Source organism: Mirounga angustirostris, unplaced genomic scaffold (assembly GCF_029215605.1).
Source record: "Mirounga angustirostris isolate CCGP_5_RB_7025 unplaced genomic scaffold, mMirAng1.0.hap1 SCAF_16, whole genome shotgun sequence".
Classification (NCBI taxonomy): domain Eukaryota; kingdom Metazoa; phylum Chordata; class Mammalia; order Carnivora; family Phocidae; genus Mirounga; species Mirounga angustirostris.
In genome coordinates this window covers 12,111,372-12,127,848 of record NW_026991724.1, presented here as the reverse complement: position 1 = coordinate 12,127,848, position 16,477 = coordinate 12,111,372, and the positions used below count along the sequence as shown (strand labels likewise).

At 48.1% G+C, this 16,477-nt stretch overlaps 2 protein-coding genes across 10 annotated transcripts in view; one reads left to right on the top strand and one right to left on the bottom strand.

Moving 5' to 3' along the window:
- Positions 1-3,225, bottom strand: part of WDR59 (WD repeat domain 59) — an 84,699-nt gene extending 81,474 nt beyond the window's left edge. For 2 of the 6 annotated variants that reach the window (XM_045890743.3, XM_045890740.3), the window contains exon 1: positions 3,065-3,224. In XM_045890743.3, the coding sequence (XP_045746699.1) occupies positions 3,065-3,118 (54 nt within the window). In that variant the 5' untranslated portion in view covers positions 3,119-3,224. Of the gene's footprint in view, positions 1-1,597; positions 1,716-3,064 lie in introns of those variants that run through there. The other 4 variants (XM_054511259.2, XM_045890741.3, XM_064581305.1 and 1 more) reach the window with 4 other exon arrangements.
- Positions 3,226-11,361: 8,136 nt separating this feature from the next.
- The window catches only part of ZNRF1 (zinc and ring finger 1), a 98,103-nt gene continuing 92,987 nt past the window's right edge, over positions 11,362-16,477 (top strand). For 3 of the 4 annotated variants that reach the window (XM_045890739.3, XM_045890737.3, XM_045890738.3), the window contains exon 1: positions 11,362-12,402. In XM_045890739.3, coding sequence (XP_045746695.1) covers positions 11,979-12,402 — 424 coding nt within the window. In that variant the 5' untranslated portion in view covers positions 11,362-11,978. The remainder of the gene's footprint in view (positions 12,403-16,477) is intronic. The other variant, XM_045890736.3, reaches the window with a different exon arrangement.

Here is a 16,477-nt window from a genome sequence, read left to right as displayed (position 1 = left end):
TGCTCTGGCTCTGTGGAGGATGAATTGGAAGGCAGCATAAAGCTAGGGTGCAGGGAGAGTGGTCCCTGAGTAGGGCCAGCTACTTTGGAATACTGAGTTTGAGACATCCCACAGATGCCAAAGCGGAGACATTAAGCAAACTGTTGCTATGAGTTCAAATTCCTGTCTTCATCACAATCTCTTTCTGAACTGTTTCTGCTCTTCCCATTGGTTTAGAGATTTGTGAACTGCACATTCTGCCATCTTACCTCTTTGCCAGGGGAAACGATTTCAACTCCAATGCCCTTTCTAATAGCACAGCCACTTGATAAAGTGGCTATGTAAATGGCAATTAATTCAATTTTAATTAAGTTAAAAATGCAATTTCTCAGTTGCCCTAGCCCCATTTCAAGTGTCCAATGGCCACATTTCCACCATCACAGAAAATTCTATTGGAGACTGTTGCTCTAGAAAGTTATCTCTAGGGGCGCCTGGGTGGCTCAGTCGTTAAGCGTCTGACTTTGGCTGGGGTCATGGTCCTGGGTTCCTGGGATCAAGCCCAGCATCGGGAGCCTGCTTCTCCCTCTCCCACTCCCCCTGCTTGTGTTCCGTCTCTAGCTGTGTTTCTCTGTCAAATAAATGGATAAAATCTTTAAAAAAAAAAAAAAAAAAGAAAGTTATCTCTAAGTTTTCTTAACATTCATCGATTCCAGGGATCACCACAGGTTCTTTGCTATTAATGAGTGACAGTAAAATCTCAAGGCATGGTTTTATAAAAGTGAATGACACTTGTAGAAATGTAGAAAAAAATTTCACCTTTCAGGCTGGGCTTTTTCTCTGAAAAACCAAAATGCTTTAATTTTTTAAAAAATGATTTTTAGAAGAGGCAGGGGATTTTGAAAAGTATATTGTTCTGTCCTCCCTTTTCAGAAAGACAATATGAAGAGTTTTGATTTTTTCTTTCTACATGAATAAAGTTAATAAAGGGGGTCTAGATCCCTTCCAGCGGCCACCAGAAACAACCACAAAACCATGCTAATTCAAACTAAGTCGTACCCTTCCAACTGAACAGAAAAATCAGAAAGAAAAATAGAGGCCCCTGCAAGGCAGTTAAATTACCCAATTTACTTTGTTCTCTTACTATGACCACTGCTGTTGAGGCTTAATTATTTGATATTGCTTCATACATCCTAATACATGTGTCAGCACCCTCTCTGCAGCTCTCTTCAATTACAGCTCTATACAGAGACTACCTGGGTTTCTCTGAGAATTAAAGCATTTGCAGATTAGTAGCTTCCAAATTAATAGGCTCAGAGGTAACTATACATGACTCTGTTACCAGTCCCCAGTGAAAGCAATTAACAAGAAGGGTAACAGGAATGTGGTGCTTTTTCCCTAGGAGTCTGGCGCCTCCCATGGGACAGCAGGCCTCCCAGAGACACCATGCTGACAGTGCAAAGTGCCCTAGAATCCTTTAATCCGAATGTTGCCGCTCAAATTCTCCATGGGGGCTATGTATCAGAGGGAACCACAGAGCAAACCGGTGGGTGGCTCCTCCACTCATTAATCTTTATGGCAAAAAAAGGGATGGAGTTTTAGAAAGAAGAAACCACATCACCCCTTGTTGTAATCCAGATTTGCCTTCAGTACAAATCACCCGAGTACTGATACAGTGTGCAGTGTTCTTCCAGCAAGGGCTCAGTAAATTCTTGTTGCATAAATCCGTGGATGGAAGCCTGGTACACAGAAGGTAGTCAATAAATATTTGTTGAATAAATGGAGAGAATCACCCAAGACACTGTCCAGGTGATGGGGAAGGGGAAATGGGGTATTTATTATGAAACTACTGTATGACAGATTGCTATAATATGAAGCAAAGTACTGCAAAGAACTAACAAGAGCCCTGGGGCCAGATGCCTGCATTCAAATCCCGATTCGGCCACATAATGGGAGGCCTTGGCCAAGTCACTTGAGATCAGCCAAACAGGGATCATCTCCCCCGTTTGGAAAAAAGGGATAACATCGACTTATCTTGGTTCTTTCATGAATTAGAAAAGGTAAATGTAGATAAATCACTTAGCATAAGGCCTAGCATTAGGAAGGCACGAAATACAAAAATGGTTAAAAAAAAAAACCCCTAGTAAATGCTAAAGTAACTTGAGGCTAACCACGTGCCTGTCACTGTGCCACATATCCTCAATAAATCATAAAATTCGGGGTGCCTGGATGGCACAGTTGTTAAGCGTCTGCCTTCCGCTCGGGTCATTATCCCTCCCTGCTCCACAGGAAGCCTGTTTCTCCCTCTCCTACTCCCCCTGCTTGTGTTCCCTCTCTCGCTGTGTCTCCGTCAAATAAATAAAGTCTTAAAAAAAAATATATATATATATATATCATAAAATTCTCACGGCAGCCCTATGAGGCAGGCACGACCCTCACCTTCAGACAGGTGAGAAAGCTGATGCGCTCAGAGGAGATGGCAGGCTAGGGCTGAGCCCGGATTTCGCACCAGGGATTCGAACCTGGGCAATACGTGCCCCGCACACTCCTACTCCCTATCTGGTATTTTCCACTATTCTAGCATCAGCAGCCACCTAAAGCTGCGAAACAGGCACTTTATAGTTTTGTGTTTCTTTTAATCGAATCCACTCCAAAGTCCTGTGAGGGAAGGTCACCTCCACGCAGCTGAGGCTCAGAGAAGTTCTGCGACTTATCCAAAGTCACTAAGCCTCGAGCACCCAGCCTCGCAGAGCAAACCCTCTCGCTCACCAGCCAGGTGTTGGGAAGCCTCTCCTCAACACTAACTCGCGCGCAGTCTCTGCGCTCTGGTGTCCCAAGGCAGACCCTACTCCCCGGACCCCCGCGGGGAACCCCCATATCCCGTCCGTGCCCGCCCCAACCGCCTCCAAAGGTCATCAAGGCTCCCCTCGCCCGCTCGGGTCTGACAGCTCCGGGTCACCCCCTTATCCCTCTTCCCCAGCCCCGGCTGGAGGGTCGCTCCGCCACCCCCGAGACGGACCCGGCAGCGTGGGGGAGGGGAACGGATGAGGGCGCATGCCCAGAGGGCTCCATTTGGCCTCCGGCTCACCTGGGAGTCGCGGAACTCCACCACCACGTTCTCGCTGCTCCATCGCGCCGCCATCTCCTGCACCCGACCGCCCCCGCCCTAAGACTGCGCGTTTCCACTTCCCTAAACCCGCACTCCCGGGCTCGGTGAGCCCCACGCAGCCCGCGAGTAAGCCCTGCCACGCCCCGTCCCCTCTTCCGCCAGACCTCAAACCATTGGCTGACCCAAACACAGGCTCCGCCCCCTCTCCCGGCTCCTCCAATTGCCGCACCGCACCTACCCAAAAAACAGGCGCGCCCCCTCCACTTCCGTCACTCGGTCTGAGTGACCCACGCTCCCCGCAGCTTTGCAGGCACACGCCCCGTGCCGCAAGCTCTACCGGGAGTCGTAGTCCGAGGGTGAGCAGCGCGTGGGTAACTCGCGGAGAGCTCGCGAGTGCGGGTTTGGCGAAGGGAGGCAGTAGTGTATAGTAACAAGCTGAACGTCAGAAGCAGATGTGAGAATCCAGCGGTTTTCTATGAAGCCAGACATTGAAGAGATTTGCCACTCTTCCCACTAAAATTTTTTCATTTTAGGAAACGGATTTTTTTACTTACAAAATGTATTATTAATATTAATGCGCATTAATATTCAAGTGAAATCATGAAAAAATATTTTTTAAATTCTCAGTTTTAATTTCTAATAGTTATGTGGTGCCTGGGTGGCTCAGTGGGTTAAGCATGGGGCTCTTGATCTCAGCTCAGGTCTTGATCTCAGGGTCCTTAGTTCAAGCCTCGAGCTGGGCTCCATGCACAGCATGGAGCCTACTTAAAAAAAAAAAAATAGGGGCGCCTAGGTGGCTCACTCAGTTAAGTGTCTGCCTTAGGCTCAGGTCATGATCCCAGGGTCCTGGGATGGAGCCCGGAATGGGACTGCCTGCTCAGTGGGGAGCCTGCTTCTCCCTCTCCTGCTCCCCCTGCTTGTGCTCTCTCTCTCTCTGTCAAATAAATAAAATATTTAAAAGATAATAAAAAATAATAATAATAAATAATAATCCCTAATAGTTACTTACTATCAGTAGATACAGCCCACATAAAAGTTTGGTGGGGAGGGTCCTTAACAATATTTAAGAGCGTAAAGAGATCCTGAGATCAAGAAGTTTGAGAACCACTGTGCTAACAATGTGGTGAGTGCTGAGTTCTCTTCTTCTGTCCCACCCTTTCAAATCTTAGCTTACCTAGCTTAGCTTCAATTTCTTTATGAAAAGGAGAAATGACCTACTTTGTTAGTTTGGTTCTTATAAGGAGTTAAGCACAGGGCCATTAATGTAGTCAATACTCTTGCTCTTGTTAATATTACCACTATTTCTATGTGCAAGTCCCTGAGTGAATAGAGATGAGAAAGATTACCTTCCCTCCCGGAGTCTTGCATGGAATGGGGAAAGAAAGACATATCAACAAATTAGGGTGACCAACTTGCCCAGGAAACCCTTCCGTCCAGACAAAGTGGGACAGTTGGTCACAGTACAACAAGTGTACACAACAAGGGAGAATGAATTGGGTTTTATAAAAGACTGGCAAGCAATGTGCGGGGAAAGGACAGCCTAAATAAGAAACCCGATGTGGCATCCTGAACAAGGTGACATTTAAGATTTTCAGTATAACATTAGCATTTTCATAGAATACACTATCAGAAAAAGCATTTCAGCACTGAAAGTGAAAAAGACCCTTAAGGGTGAAGAGGGGGGATAAGTTCCAAAGATAAAGCAGTTCCCCCAAAAACAGTCACAAACCTGTGCTGCTTTCTTTTCCTTCAGAATACACATCACAATTTGTAATTCAATATCTGTTTGTTTAAATATTTTCAAGCTTCGGGAGGAGAGAGACCAGATCTGTTTTGTTCAGCCTTGCATGCTGACTACACATCAAGGCACTCCCTATTTGTCCAATTAATGAACGGGAAAGGCATATAGATTCAGGCCCACAGAGTACGGTCTAGAGAAAAAGGATGCCTTCTGTGAAACCAAAAGTAATTTCTAAAACCATGCAAGGTCTTCACTTGTAACCTCTTTACACCCACAAGGGGATACAGAACCACAACATGTTCTCCTCAAAACCCTTCACCTATTAGTTATTCTCACACACTGCAGCCCTTTAAAAACTCCTCTAGGGACACCTGGGTGGCTCAGTCGGTTAAGTGTCTGCCTTCGGCTCAGGTCATGATCCCAGGGTCCTGGGATCGAGTCCCGCATCGGGCTCCCTGCTCTGCGGGGAGCCTGCTTCTCCCTCTGCCTCTGCCTCTCTCTCTCATGAATAAATAAATAAAAATAAAAAAAATCTTAAAAAAAAAAAAAAACTCCTCTAGCCCTGGCCTTCACCCTCCTGTAGTGGCCTTTCTTCTTGCCTCCCAGTTTCCTCCCAGTTCTCTATCACAAAAGGCCAAAGGCTGTTCTGGAAAGAAGGGCTTCAGCTCTTCCCCAGGAAGGGGAAAAACTGCAAACCAGGTTCAAGACCAGAGAGAAGGAAAGATAAAGAATACTTTCTTTTTTTTTTTTTTAAAGAGTTTATTTATTTATTTGAGAGAGAGAGAATGAGAGAGAGCACATGAGAGGGGGGAGGGTCAGAGGAAGAAGCAGACTCCCTGCCGAGCAGGGAGCCCCATGCGGGACTCGATCCAGGGACTCCAGGATCATGACCTGAACCGAAGGCAGTTGCTTAACCAACTGAGCCACCCAGGCGCCCGATAAAGAATACTTTCTATGCACGTTCACGCTGTCACATGGGAATAAATGAATCCATTTGTTTAACATGCCATATTCTTATTTGTTTATTTGCCTACAGCCTTGGATGTAGTAGGTGCTCGATAAATACCTGCTAAGTGACCAGCAAATAATCAGGTATGGCTATAACTTAAGGGTATATGACAGGATGTAGCAAGAAGTACGCTAAAAAAGCTGGAAAGGGCTAGTGAGGAAGGCCCCTGCTTAGGCATTTGAGTTTTATTTTGGAGATAGAGAAACAGGTATTTCAAAGCTCTCTGTCTATATATAGCTTGGTAATCTGTTTCCCACTGGAACCGGTAGGATTGCCCTCGCCTGAGCATTTCTGCAACCCTCCCCCACTCCCACCTCTTTACTTCGTATTTGTCTAGTTCTCAAAATCTGCTTGTCATGGTTCGTAGGCACAGAAAGTACTTCGGGTTTCAAGTCCTTGGTGCTCTCTGTTCTTTCAGTGTTTTCCCTCTTAGATGTGAAAAGGGCCCCGGTAGAATTTTTGAGAGAAGGAGCATGAGCACCTTTCATACTGCCCCCGGCGTCCCTTCCTTTTCTATCTCCCACCCACACTGTCACCACAAAAGAGTGGGGACTCTGGAGCTAAATCTAGAGCTCTCTGGCTCCTCAATTGCTGTGTGCCTCCGAGACCCACAGATGAATGAATGTCCTGTCTCAATCAGAGACTGGGGACTGTTGGGGGTCCCCTGTCAAGTAGATCTCAACTTGCTGACCAGGTTACAGGGCTCTGATCACCAAAGCAAGCTCTTTCCAGAAGGTCATTTGCCAGCCATGCCACAGGAAGGCAGGGGACGTGCATGGTCAACCCAGAAATCCAGGGCTTCGGCTGGCTGTTATCAGCAGCTACCCTTGCAAGTTTAAACTCAGATCCTTTATCTTTCTAGGCCTTCGCTTCCTCTTCTGCAGAATGTGTAGTTAGCCGACCCCTCAGTCTCTTTACATCTGGGAATCTTGGAATCCTGCCCTGAGCCCCACTAGTAATTTTCCTCTCCATCAATCAACAAATATTTGTGGACGTGCACACATGCTCGTGCTCCTCGCTTTGTGCATTTGGTTGCCCATTGCCCTGGTTTCTCTAAGTTTTCTCTTTTCCAGCAAAATAACACAAATGTAAAGAGCTCTGAGAAATCTGGGGGGAATTTTCTTACTGGGAGACATTTATCCACCCCCAGAGGCGGTGCTGGGGCCTCCCTCCAAAGCCGTGGCTTAAGAAGGAGGCCACAGGTTTCCCAAGGCTCCTCAGGAGCGGGCCCCAGCTAGCTGTTTCCCTCATTTTCTGAACCTTTCAGGAACCTCCCAGATGCTACATTCTCCCAGAGATGTAGCATTATTATGCACTGGCATTTGTATGCTTTGGCAACACCCAATTTATCAGCCCTTTCTCCTGTCAGTTCTAGTAGGTTGGATCAGTGGTTTATTAACCCTGTTTCACAGCTGAAGAACAGCCAGGAAGCAACTCTACCCAGGGTCAGTGAGAGCAGGAAGATAAAAAATAATAAAACAGAGTCCTAAATCTATCGGGGGCCCTTTCTGCATCTGATCGTCTTGCATCGAGAGCATCCAAAATGACTTGACACCTCCCCAGACCCATTAACTTTGAACCAAAATCCACAGGAGAAACTTGCAGCAAAGCCCATACTGGACTCTCAACGCAACAAATGACAAAATGAAACTAATCGGAGGCTGCAGGTCTCCGTGGATGCCTGTTGCTCTGCCATGAGTCACTGTCCCTAAGATGTAAAGGGTAGAGTCAAGCTACTGAATGAAGAACTTACCCTGCTCTGTATTTTAATATTGTAATTTCAAAGGAAATTTGTTCTTTAATAAGTGCACAAGGAGATAAAAATGGCACTGCCTGAGAAGGGCTGCCCACCAGAGTCCCACAGGACACCTAAACCTAGTGTCATCACACTGAGGAGAGTCGAGGCTTCACCCACAGTTCAGGCTCTCAGGTGTTCCGTGGTGCCAGGTGGGAGAGAGGCTGGCCTCTCATAATCAGTAGACGGGAATATAAACCTTAAAGGCAAATTCTTAAGTTACGAAAACAAATAGAGCTGTTAAGTGGATCTACTCTTTTTCACCCATTGACGAGCATTCAGAGAAAATGAACTTGTCACCCAAAGGTTCCTTGATGAGCGTGTTCACTGGAAAGCTTAGAAATCCAGCTCTGTCCCTACTAGCCAGGTGACTTTAATGCCCATGTGTAGACTTTATCTCTCTGTCTCTCTCAATTTACATGGTTCCAACACTAAAATACAAAAAAGTACATGATGAAACAAAATCTTTGTCATGCATCCTGTCACTCCACCGTTCAGTTCCCACTGCCCACCCCCCAGGGGAACTACATCATATTGTTTCATGTTTCTATCCAGTATCTTTATGAATCTAGAAGCTAAGAAAAATACAGATCTTTATTTGGGGAGGGAGCAAGTTTCTTAATTTTTCAAGTCTTGACATCTTCAGTGCTCATTAGTCACTGGGCATTCTTATTTGTACTGATAATGATGTTGATAAATCTTCCCAGAGCTCCGAATCCCGTCAGGATATGGTCCTTGCTCCCTACCGTGGCTCCTAGGACCCTCAGGTTTGCCCCTGAGGACTAGCCTCATCTTCAATTCCCACATCCTATCAGCTCCACTGCAGCTTTCAGTTCCCTGAAGATGCCATGTTCTCTAGGCCTTCAAACATGCTAGGAACATGTTTGGAACATGCTTGTCTTCCTGAAGCACATTTCTCCCCCTGCAACCCCATTCCCAGCCTCGTCACCAGCTCATCTTTTAGGCCTTGGCTTAGGATCACTGTTGGTACCTGTCTCCTTCCATCAGCACCATAATCTTTCCCTCTCATGGCACTTCATCATTCACTCATTCATTCATATGGAGGGCTAACTACACATCAGGCACTGTTCTAGGCCTATCTGTCACATGGTATTGTCACTGCTTACTTCAGTACTTTGTATGGCACTGCCCTATCATTCACATACCATCAAATTCACCCTTTTAAGTGTGTAATCTAGCAGTATTTAGTATAGTCATGAGGTTGTGCAAACATCACCATTCTTCTTTTAAAAAAAAAGATTTTATTTATTTGAGAGAGAGCACGAGCATGGGGAGGGGCAGAGGGAGAGACAGACTCCCCACTGAGCAGGGAGCCGGGCAATGTGGGGCTCAATCCCAAGACCCTGGGACCAAGACCCCAGCCAAAGGCAGACACTCAACTGCTCAACTGACTGAGACACCCAGGCGCCCCTCCTTTTTTTTTTTAAGTAGGCTCCACCCCCAGCATGGAGCCCAACTTGGGGCTTGAACTCACAGCCCTGAAATCAAGACCTGAGCTGAGATCAAGAGTCAGACGTTTAACTGACTGAACCACCCAGGTGCCCCAAACATCACCACTATTTAATACAGAACATTTTCATCATTCTAAAAGGAAACTAACCCGTTAGCAGTCATTCTCCATTCTCGCCTCTCCCTCGGCTCCAGCAAACATTACCCTTTCTGTCTTGGTGGATTTGACTACTCCGGAAATTTCATATAAGTGGAATCACACAGTATATGGTCTTTTGTGATTAGTTTCTTTTACTTAGTGTGATGTTTTCAAGGTTCATCCATGTTGTAACACATTTCAGCACTTTATTTCTTTTTGTGGCTGAATAATAGTCCACTGTATAGGTACACCACATTTGCTTTATCCATTCATCAGACAATAGAGAGTTGGGTTGCTTCCACTTTTTAGCTATTTTGAATAATGCCGCTATGAACATTCACATAGACGTTTTTCTGTACATATATGTTTTCATGTCTTTTGGAAATAGACTTAGGAATGCAATTGCTGGGTCATATGATAACTCTTTGTTTAATCTTTTTGAGGAATCACCAGACTATTTTCCAAAGCAGCTGTGCCATTTTCCATTCCCACCAGCAAGGTATGAGGGTTCCAATGTCCGCACATATCACCAACACTTGCATTTGTCCCCTCTGATTATAGCCATCCTAGTGGGCATGAAGTGGTTCTTCTGAAGCTTTGTGAGAACCCAGACTCCATCTGTTTTGCTCACCACTGAGTCCCAGAACCCAGTGTAGTGCCTGGCACTTACTAGATATTCATATTTTGTTCGATGTGCTAAAAAAGTGTTGAATGGATAGGTAAATCAAAAGCTACTTAGATGGTTACAATAATCCTTACTGATTGTGTATTTTCTCCCCGGTACAGATCTGTCAAGGGATCTAGTACCCTTTTTCCTGCGCAGCACCGTACCACCCCTCTTCTATTACCATACTCTTTCTTCAGGGAGAAAAGTGGGCTAAATTTAAGCTTTCTTATTTTCCTTCAGACCACTCATTTGGATCTTAGGTGTGCACAGATTCCTTATTTAGGCACTGACAGATAATTTCTTGGGTATTGGAACATTTTGTTTTTTCCTATGTTCATTTCTCAAGGAGAATTATCTACTTCCTTCTGCAGGGCTTTCTACTCACCCCTCAGCACTCCATGCTTGCAAATAAATAGCCTTCCTCCTGTTTCTTTCCAAGCTGCTCACACTGGGACAGTCAATACCTGTGACAGACCAGCTCTTCTTTTGGGGGGGGTTCTTTTAATATCTCTCTACACCCTGTTTTGACTCCTTGATGTGGAAGTATATGGGGACATTTAGAGCAAGGAAGTCGGACCAGGGACTGAGTGATGCTCATAGCCAGCACCCAGCACTTGAAAAATCGTTGTTGAATGAATGAATGGATGTGAATATGTGAGAGAGACATATTGCAAAATGCAGACTCGGCGGACAAATACTTACTGAGTACCCACTGTGTCCCACTATGGTGCATGTTGGAATAAAAGGTAAACAAAACCGGGGACTCGCCTTGGACTAGGGAGTTTCTAAAATCACCGGTTCTGGCTGTGTCTTATGTCTTCTCTCTTTCTATCCTACACCTAATGATTTTCAGGATCGCGTTTTAGCTAAGGAACCCACCCACGGCTTAAGCCTCAGATAGGAAGTTCCGATCTACTCTCGGCAAAATCCCGAGTCACAAGTGCCCCAGTGCCCTGTGTACCCCCAAACAGCTAAAAAATCCCCAAAATGCTAGGCTTCCTGATCTTAGGGGTTCCTCGTCGGGAAACCTCCGCAAGAATGGACAGCACGTCCACCAGAGGGTGCTGTGGGGGCAAATTTGCGCAGGGAGGGAGGCTTGACCAGTGACCCTCAGAGCCAGGTAGGCGTCTCGAGAAGTTTTCATTCTTCTTTGCGTTTCCTTCCCAGCCCCTTGAACCGTCGCCGCCCCTCCTCCCACAGGGGGTTCCCCCTCAATAATTAGCCATTTTCGGGGCCTTTAAAGAGTGCTTGCTTTGAAAAGACGCCTGGCTTCTGTCCCTGACGCCCCGTGGCTCGGGCCACTCAGGTCACAGGCCGGTCGCGCTGGGTGGGTGGGTGGGGACCTCCCGGGCGTCAGCGGCCCGGCGCCGCAGGGGCCGCGAAGGGGTTAACCCGGCGGGGGGGAGGGGAGGGGGCGCGGGCCGCGCCTGCGCTCTGCCGCCCTCCATTGTCTCCACGGCGGCGAGGAGCGCCGGCGAGCGCAGCCCGGGACCGAGCGGGGCGGAGCGGCTGGCGGGGCCGGCGGCTGCTGGAGCGAGAGCGCGACGCGACCGCGGCTTCCCGAGCTCCGCCTGGCCGCCCAGCGCCGCAGCCCGCCCGAGGCCTGGAGGGTCCGGGCCGGCGTCCGTGGTCGCGGGGTCCTGAGGCGGGGGACGCGCCCGGTGCCCCCAGCCCTCCTCAGCCTCCTCCTGTCCGGCGGGCGGCCTCCTCCGGCGCCTCCCTGCGCCCGCCCGCCGCCTCCCTCCCTCCTTCCCTGCGGCTCCCCCGGCTTTCGGGAGCCCGGGGGCGGCCTGTGGCGCGCCGAGCCCGCGCCGGACTGCGCCTCTTTGGACCTTGAGGGGAAACATGCGTTTGGCTTGGATCGTTTTAAATTCTTAGTTTGGGATCCCCGCCCGCCTGCCTCTTCCGCCCCGCGGGTTTTCTTTTCTTTTCTCTTTTTTTTCCCTTTTTTTCCTCCGGGTCTCCTTTTTGACTCCCTCCCCATTTATGCTCGCCCAACCCTCCCCCCGCTGCTGAGAAGTGGGGGAGGGTCTCGGCCTCCAGGTTCCCGCCCCACCGGGGCCCGGGCGAGCATGGGGGGCAAGCAGAGCACGGCGGCCCGCTCCCGGGGCCCCTTTCCGGGGGTCTCCACCGATGACAGCGCCGTGCCCCCGCCGGGAGGGGCGCCCCACTTCGGGCACTACCGGGCGGGCGGCGGGGCCATGGGGCTTCGCAGCCGCTCGGTCAGCTCGGTGGCGGGCATGGGCATGGACCCCAGCACGGCCGGGGGGGTGCCCTTTGGCCTCTACACCCCCGCCTCCCGGGGGACCGGCGACTCGGAGAGGGCGCCCGGCGGCGGAGGGTCTGCGTCCGACTCCACCTATGCCCATGGCAATGGTTACCAGGAGACCGGCGGCGGTCACCATAGAGACGGGATGCTGTACCTGGGCTCCCGAGCCTCGCTGGCGGATGCTCTACCTCTGCACATCGCACCCAGGTGGTTCAGCTCGCACAGCGGTGAGTCCGCGGGCGGTGGAGGCCTCAGAGGGTGGAGTGCAAGGGAGGGCGCGCCGGGGCGCCCCAAACCTTCGCGCGCTTGCGAAGATTTGGATGTGGAGCGCGCGACCTGGATCTGTCAGCCTTCCCTTTGGTTCCTGGGGATGAATGGGCTATCTCCCCTTTAGAAAAGAGGCTTCCTGCGAGGCTGCGGAGCCGGGCGTTTTAGGACCTCAGGCGTCGGTTCACTTGTGGATGAGCAGAGTGAAACCTGCCCATTGAAGTCCCATTTATCGGTATCACCGTCCTCAGAGAGGAGGTCTTGTCTGGCTTATAGCAAGTCGGCCTCGGTGCTTCCTTTCTGTCACTGCAGTACTGTGCCTACCTCACCGTTAAGAGAGAGAGAGGGATCCACTTTGACCGAGCGGTGTCTCCCAAACAAAGAGTGTGAAAAGAAAGAAAATTGGAGGCAAGTGTTGTTTGGATTAGGGCTCTCACTCTTGCTGGAAGAAGGGGATGCCCAATTTTGCCACCCTGCTGGAGCTGTGTTTGAATTGTTTAAAATGGAGCAGCCGGCAGCCTGCTGCTGCCATAGACAGGTATGGCCTGCCGAATGGAGGGCCTAGCAGGGAGCCTCCCTCTCTGAGGCTTTGCAGGACCAGGGCTCTGGTGGCGGGTGCTGCATTCAGTAGGCTTGGCTGCATGACTGTCACATCCCTCCATCTTTTTTCTTCCTCCATGCCGAGTGCTAGGTCTGCCTGGTAATCTCTCTCTTTTTGTAATGGGAGGTGGGACTTTATTGCCTGGCTGTTGTTTGTGCATTACCTGGGAAGAGGAAGATTCAAAAAATCTGGATGAATTCATTTTGTGAACTTCTGGTGACAGGCCAGCAAAAAGGATTTCCCAGGCCCTGACTGGCAGGGCAGAAAAGGCACTGGCAGGAGCTTCTGGAGGAAAACAGGTCTGTCTGCTCAGCTAACCTGAGAAGCCAGGTTAGGCTTCTAGAAAATTGGTCAAAAGGGGTGTCGGGCCGCTATTTGCTAATTGGCAGGTCGGAGTGAAGAAGTTAATGTATTCAGACTGCTTTGGGAGAGTTAAGAAAATCTAGATATTGTGTAGAAAGAAGAAAGATTGCCTTATGGAGGGTGTTATCTATTGGATCACGGTTCTAGCTATTGTGAAATAGGGTAGACTTTTTGAATCTTTTTTTTTTTAATTTCTGGAAATAGTCTGGTTTTTGTTTCAATTCTATAAACTTTAATTTGTGAAATATTTTTTGAGGGGGAAATAGTGACTAATTTAGGGTAACACTTGAAAGTGGCTTTTGAATTGCTGAAATGGTATTTTAATTCCTGAACAGAGCTCTGGATATCATCGGAGCTTCCTTGAACTGCATCAGTCTCTGCCCTGAATAAGATGCAAGGTGTGGATGCTTTGGGCACTTTTAGACATTTGATCATTTTTAGACATCTTGAAATGAATAATTTTTCTTAACAAATTTGGTCCAGAAAGAATAAGCTGTATTTGTGAGATGACTGTGATTAACTTTTTCAAAGAACTGTCATTAGTATCTGATTTTAAACTGAAAAGCAGTATAAGAAGGTTCTTCTAAAATCATAGAATTTTGTGTGTTACAAAACACATGTAATCTTATGGACACTTGTCCGGGGAAGGAGTTCCTGTTTTGCTAAAATTTATCTGTCTCTTACTAGAAACTTCTTTTTCTTTATTCCACCTGGTACCAGGTTCCATGTTGGAGTTATGAGCTTACAGTTGGATTCCAAAATTTCAGACTCCTCAGCTGTGAAACTTCAGTTTAATTTTTTTTTCATCCAGCTGTGGTGAGGGTAGGAAGAGCCATGGAACCATGAGAATACAGGAAAAGTGGGGGCATAATAATCCCTCCGGGATTAATATGAAAGTGTGTGTGAAGCTGCTCCTAATATTTTGGGTAATACATTCTTTTTCCAAATTATATATATGTATATATATATTTTTTTATTTTTATTTTTATTATTTATTTGACAGAGAGACACAGCAAGAGAGGGAACACAAGCAGGGGGAGTGGGAGAGGGAGAAGCAGGCTCCCCGCAGAGCGGGGAGCCCGACGCGGGACTCAATCCCAGGACCCCGGGATCATGACCCGAGCCGAAGGCAGCCGCCCAACCGACTGAGCCACCCAGGCGCCCTGTATATATATATTTAAAAGTAATCTTTATACCCAACATGGGCTTCAACTCACGATCCCAACATCAAGAGTCTCATGCTGTACTGACTGAGCCAGCCAGGCCCCCCCGGGTAATACATTCTTTATAGGACCATCCTGTCCTTTTCTAAGACTTTGAGCATACCTGGCCCTGCCCACTACATGGCTCCACAGAATTTCCAAAATGCTCTTGGTGCAAGAGTGGGACACCATCCTGACTGACAACCACTGCTTTAGGGATTCATTCTTTTATTCAGATGAAGTAATTAGTTTTTCCTTTGCAGTTCATTTAAGATGAATCTTCATATTTCCACCCTTCTGCACTGGTGGTTCTGTCTCACTTTCCGGAACAGGCCACAGGATCTTCCTTCCAGGACGTCCCTTTCCTCTCTTGTTTACTGCTGTAAGAAGAGAAACCTGTTTCTATTTTGGAGCCTTTGAGTAAGGTCCAAGCAGTTTTAGCTCCTGTGTCGTAAGAGTGAAGGATGAGGACTTTGGTGCACAATTGACTAGATGCCTAGAAGTTGATGTGATGCTGTTGCTTGTGTTTTTAAGGTGCTTTTGGAACTCTTCATGGGCACCCATGACAGTTGTCAGTGAAGGAAGCGGGGGAGTTCAGTGTGCACGAAGCTTCCTCAGAGGGAGGGAGCTGATGTTGTGTCTGGAGGTAGAATACTGGGGTCTCAGGCCCTCCTCAGAGTAGCTGTGACCTTGGGGAAGACACATCACCTCTCTTGAGCCTCGTCTTTGTTATTTTTAAAATAGATGTGGTAGTTTTTGGCAGCCGGCCTGGAAAGGTTGTTCCCCAAATCCCATGAGGCTACATAGCCGTCACATTTGTCTTCTCGCAGTTCCTATGCTTCCCCAGGTTGTGACCCTTGCACGCCCTGGTCCCTATAATTGGAATGTTTTTCCTTCCATTCTGCATATGGATAGCTCTTTCTGATCCCTCATGACTCAAACTTAAATTTCTCCTTAGAGACCACTCTTAAAACTTGCCTCCCTCCTGTTATTCTTTCCAGCCGCTCACCTGTTACCCTAACAGCACTTCACACACTTGATCAGTATCTTATTTATCCGTTCGCCTTCGCTATTTAGTTTGACTGAATTTTAAGGTCCACGAGAGTAGGACTGTGCCTCTTGCTCACTATTGTATCCCTTGCACTGTGCGTGCCTGGCACAGATATTTGTCGAGGGAATGAATCTGAGTGCCCCATGTCCATCCTCTCACTTAACTGTCACTATATCTCTGTGAAGTAGATGGTTTCATCCCCATTTTATTTTTATTTTTTATTTTTTATTTTTTTAAAGATTTTATTTATTTATTTTGAGAGAGAGAGAATGAGAGAGAACACATGAGAGGGGATAGGGTCAGAGGGCAAAGCAGACTCCCTGCCGAGCAGGGAGCCCGATGCGGGACTCGATCCAGGGACTCCAGGATCATGACCTGAGCCGAAGGCAGTCGCTTAACCAACTGAGCCACCCAGGCGCCCGGTTTCATCCCCATTTTAGAGATGAGGAAGCGGAGATGTAGGGCAAGGTAAGGAGCCGACACAAGGTCAGATAGAGAAGAGGTGGCAGAGCTGGGTTTGGAATGTAGGTCTGCCGGGGTCAAAACCCGGCCCCTAAGCATTATACTGCACTGCCTCTCATCCCAAAACACAAGGAAGCTGGCTAGTGTCCTGGAAATCATGCTGGCTGGTGAGCCAGAGGGCTAGGCTCATCTACTGGTTGGGCTACCAAATCACTGCCTGACTCGTGACCTTGGGCACATGAGTCATTTAGCCTCCCAGGCACTGTTTTTCTCACCTGTAAGATGGAGATAATGCCTGTCCTGCTTACCTTTCAGAGTAATCGTGAGACTGAGACCAAGCTAGTGTTTACAAAAGC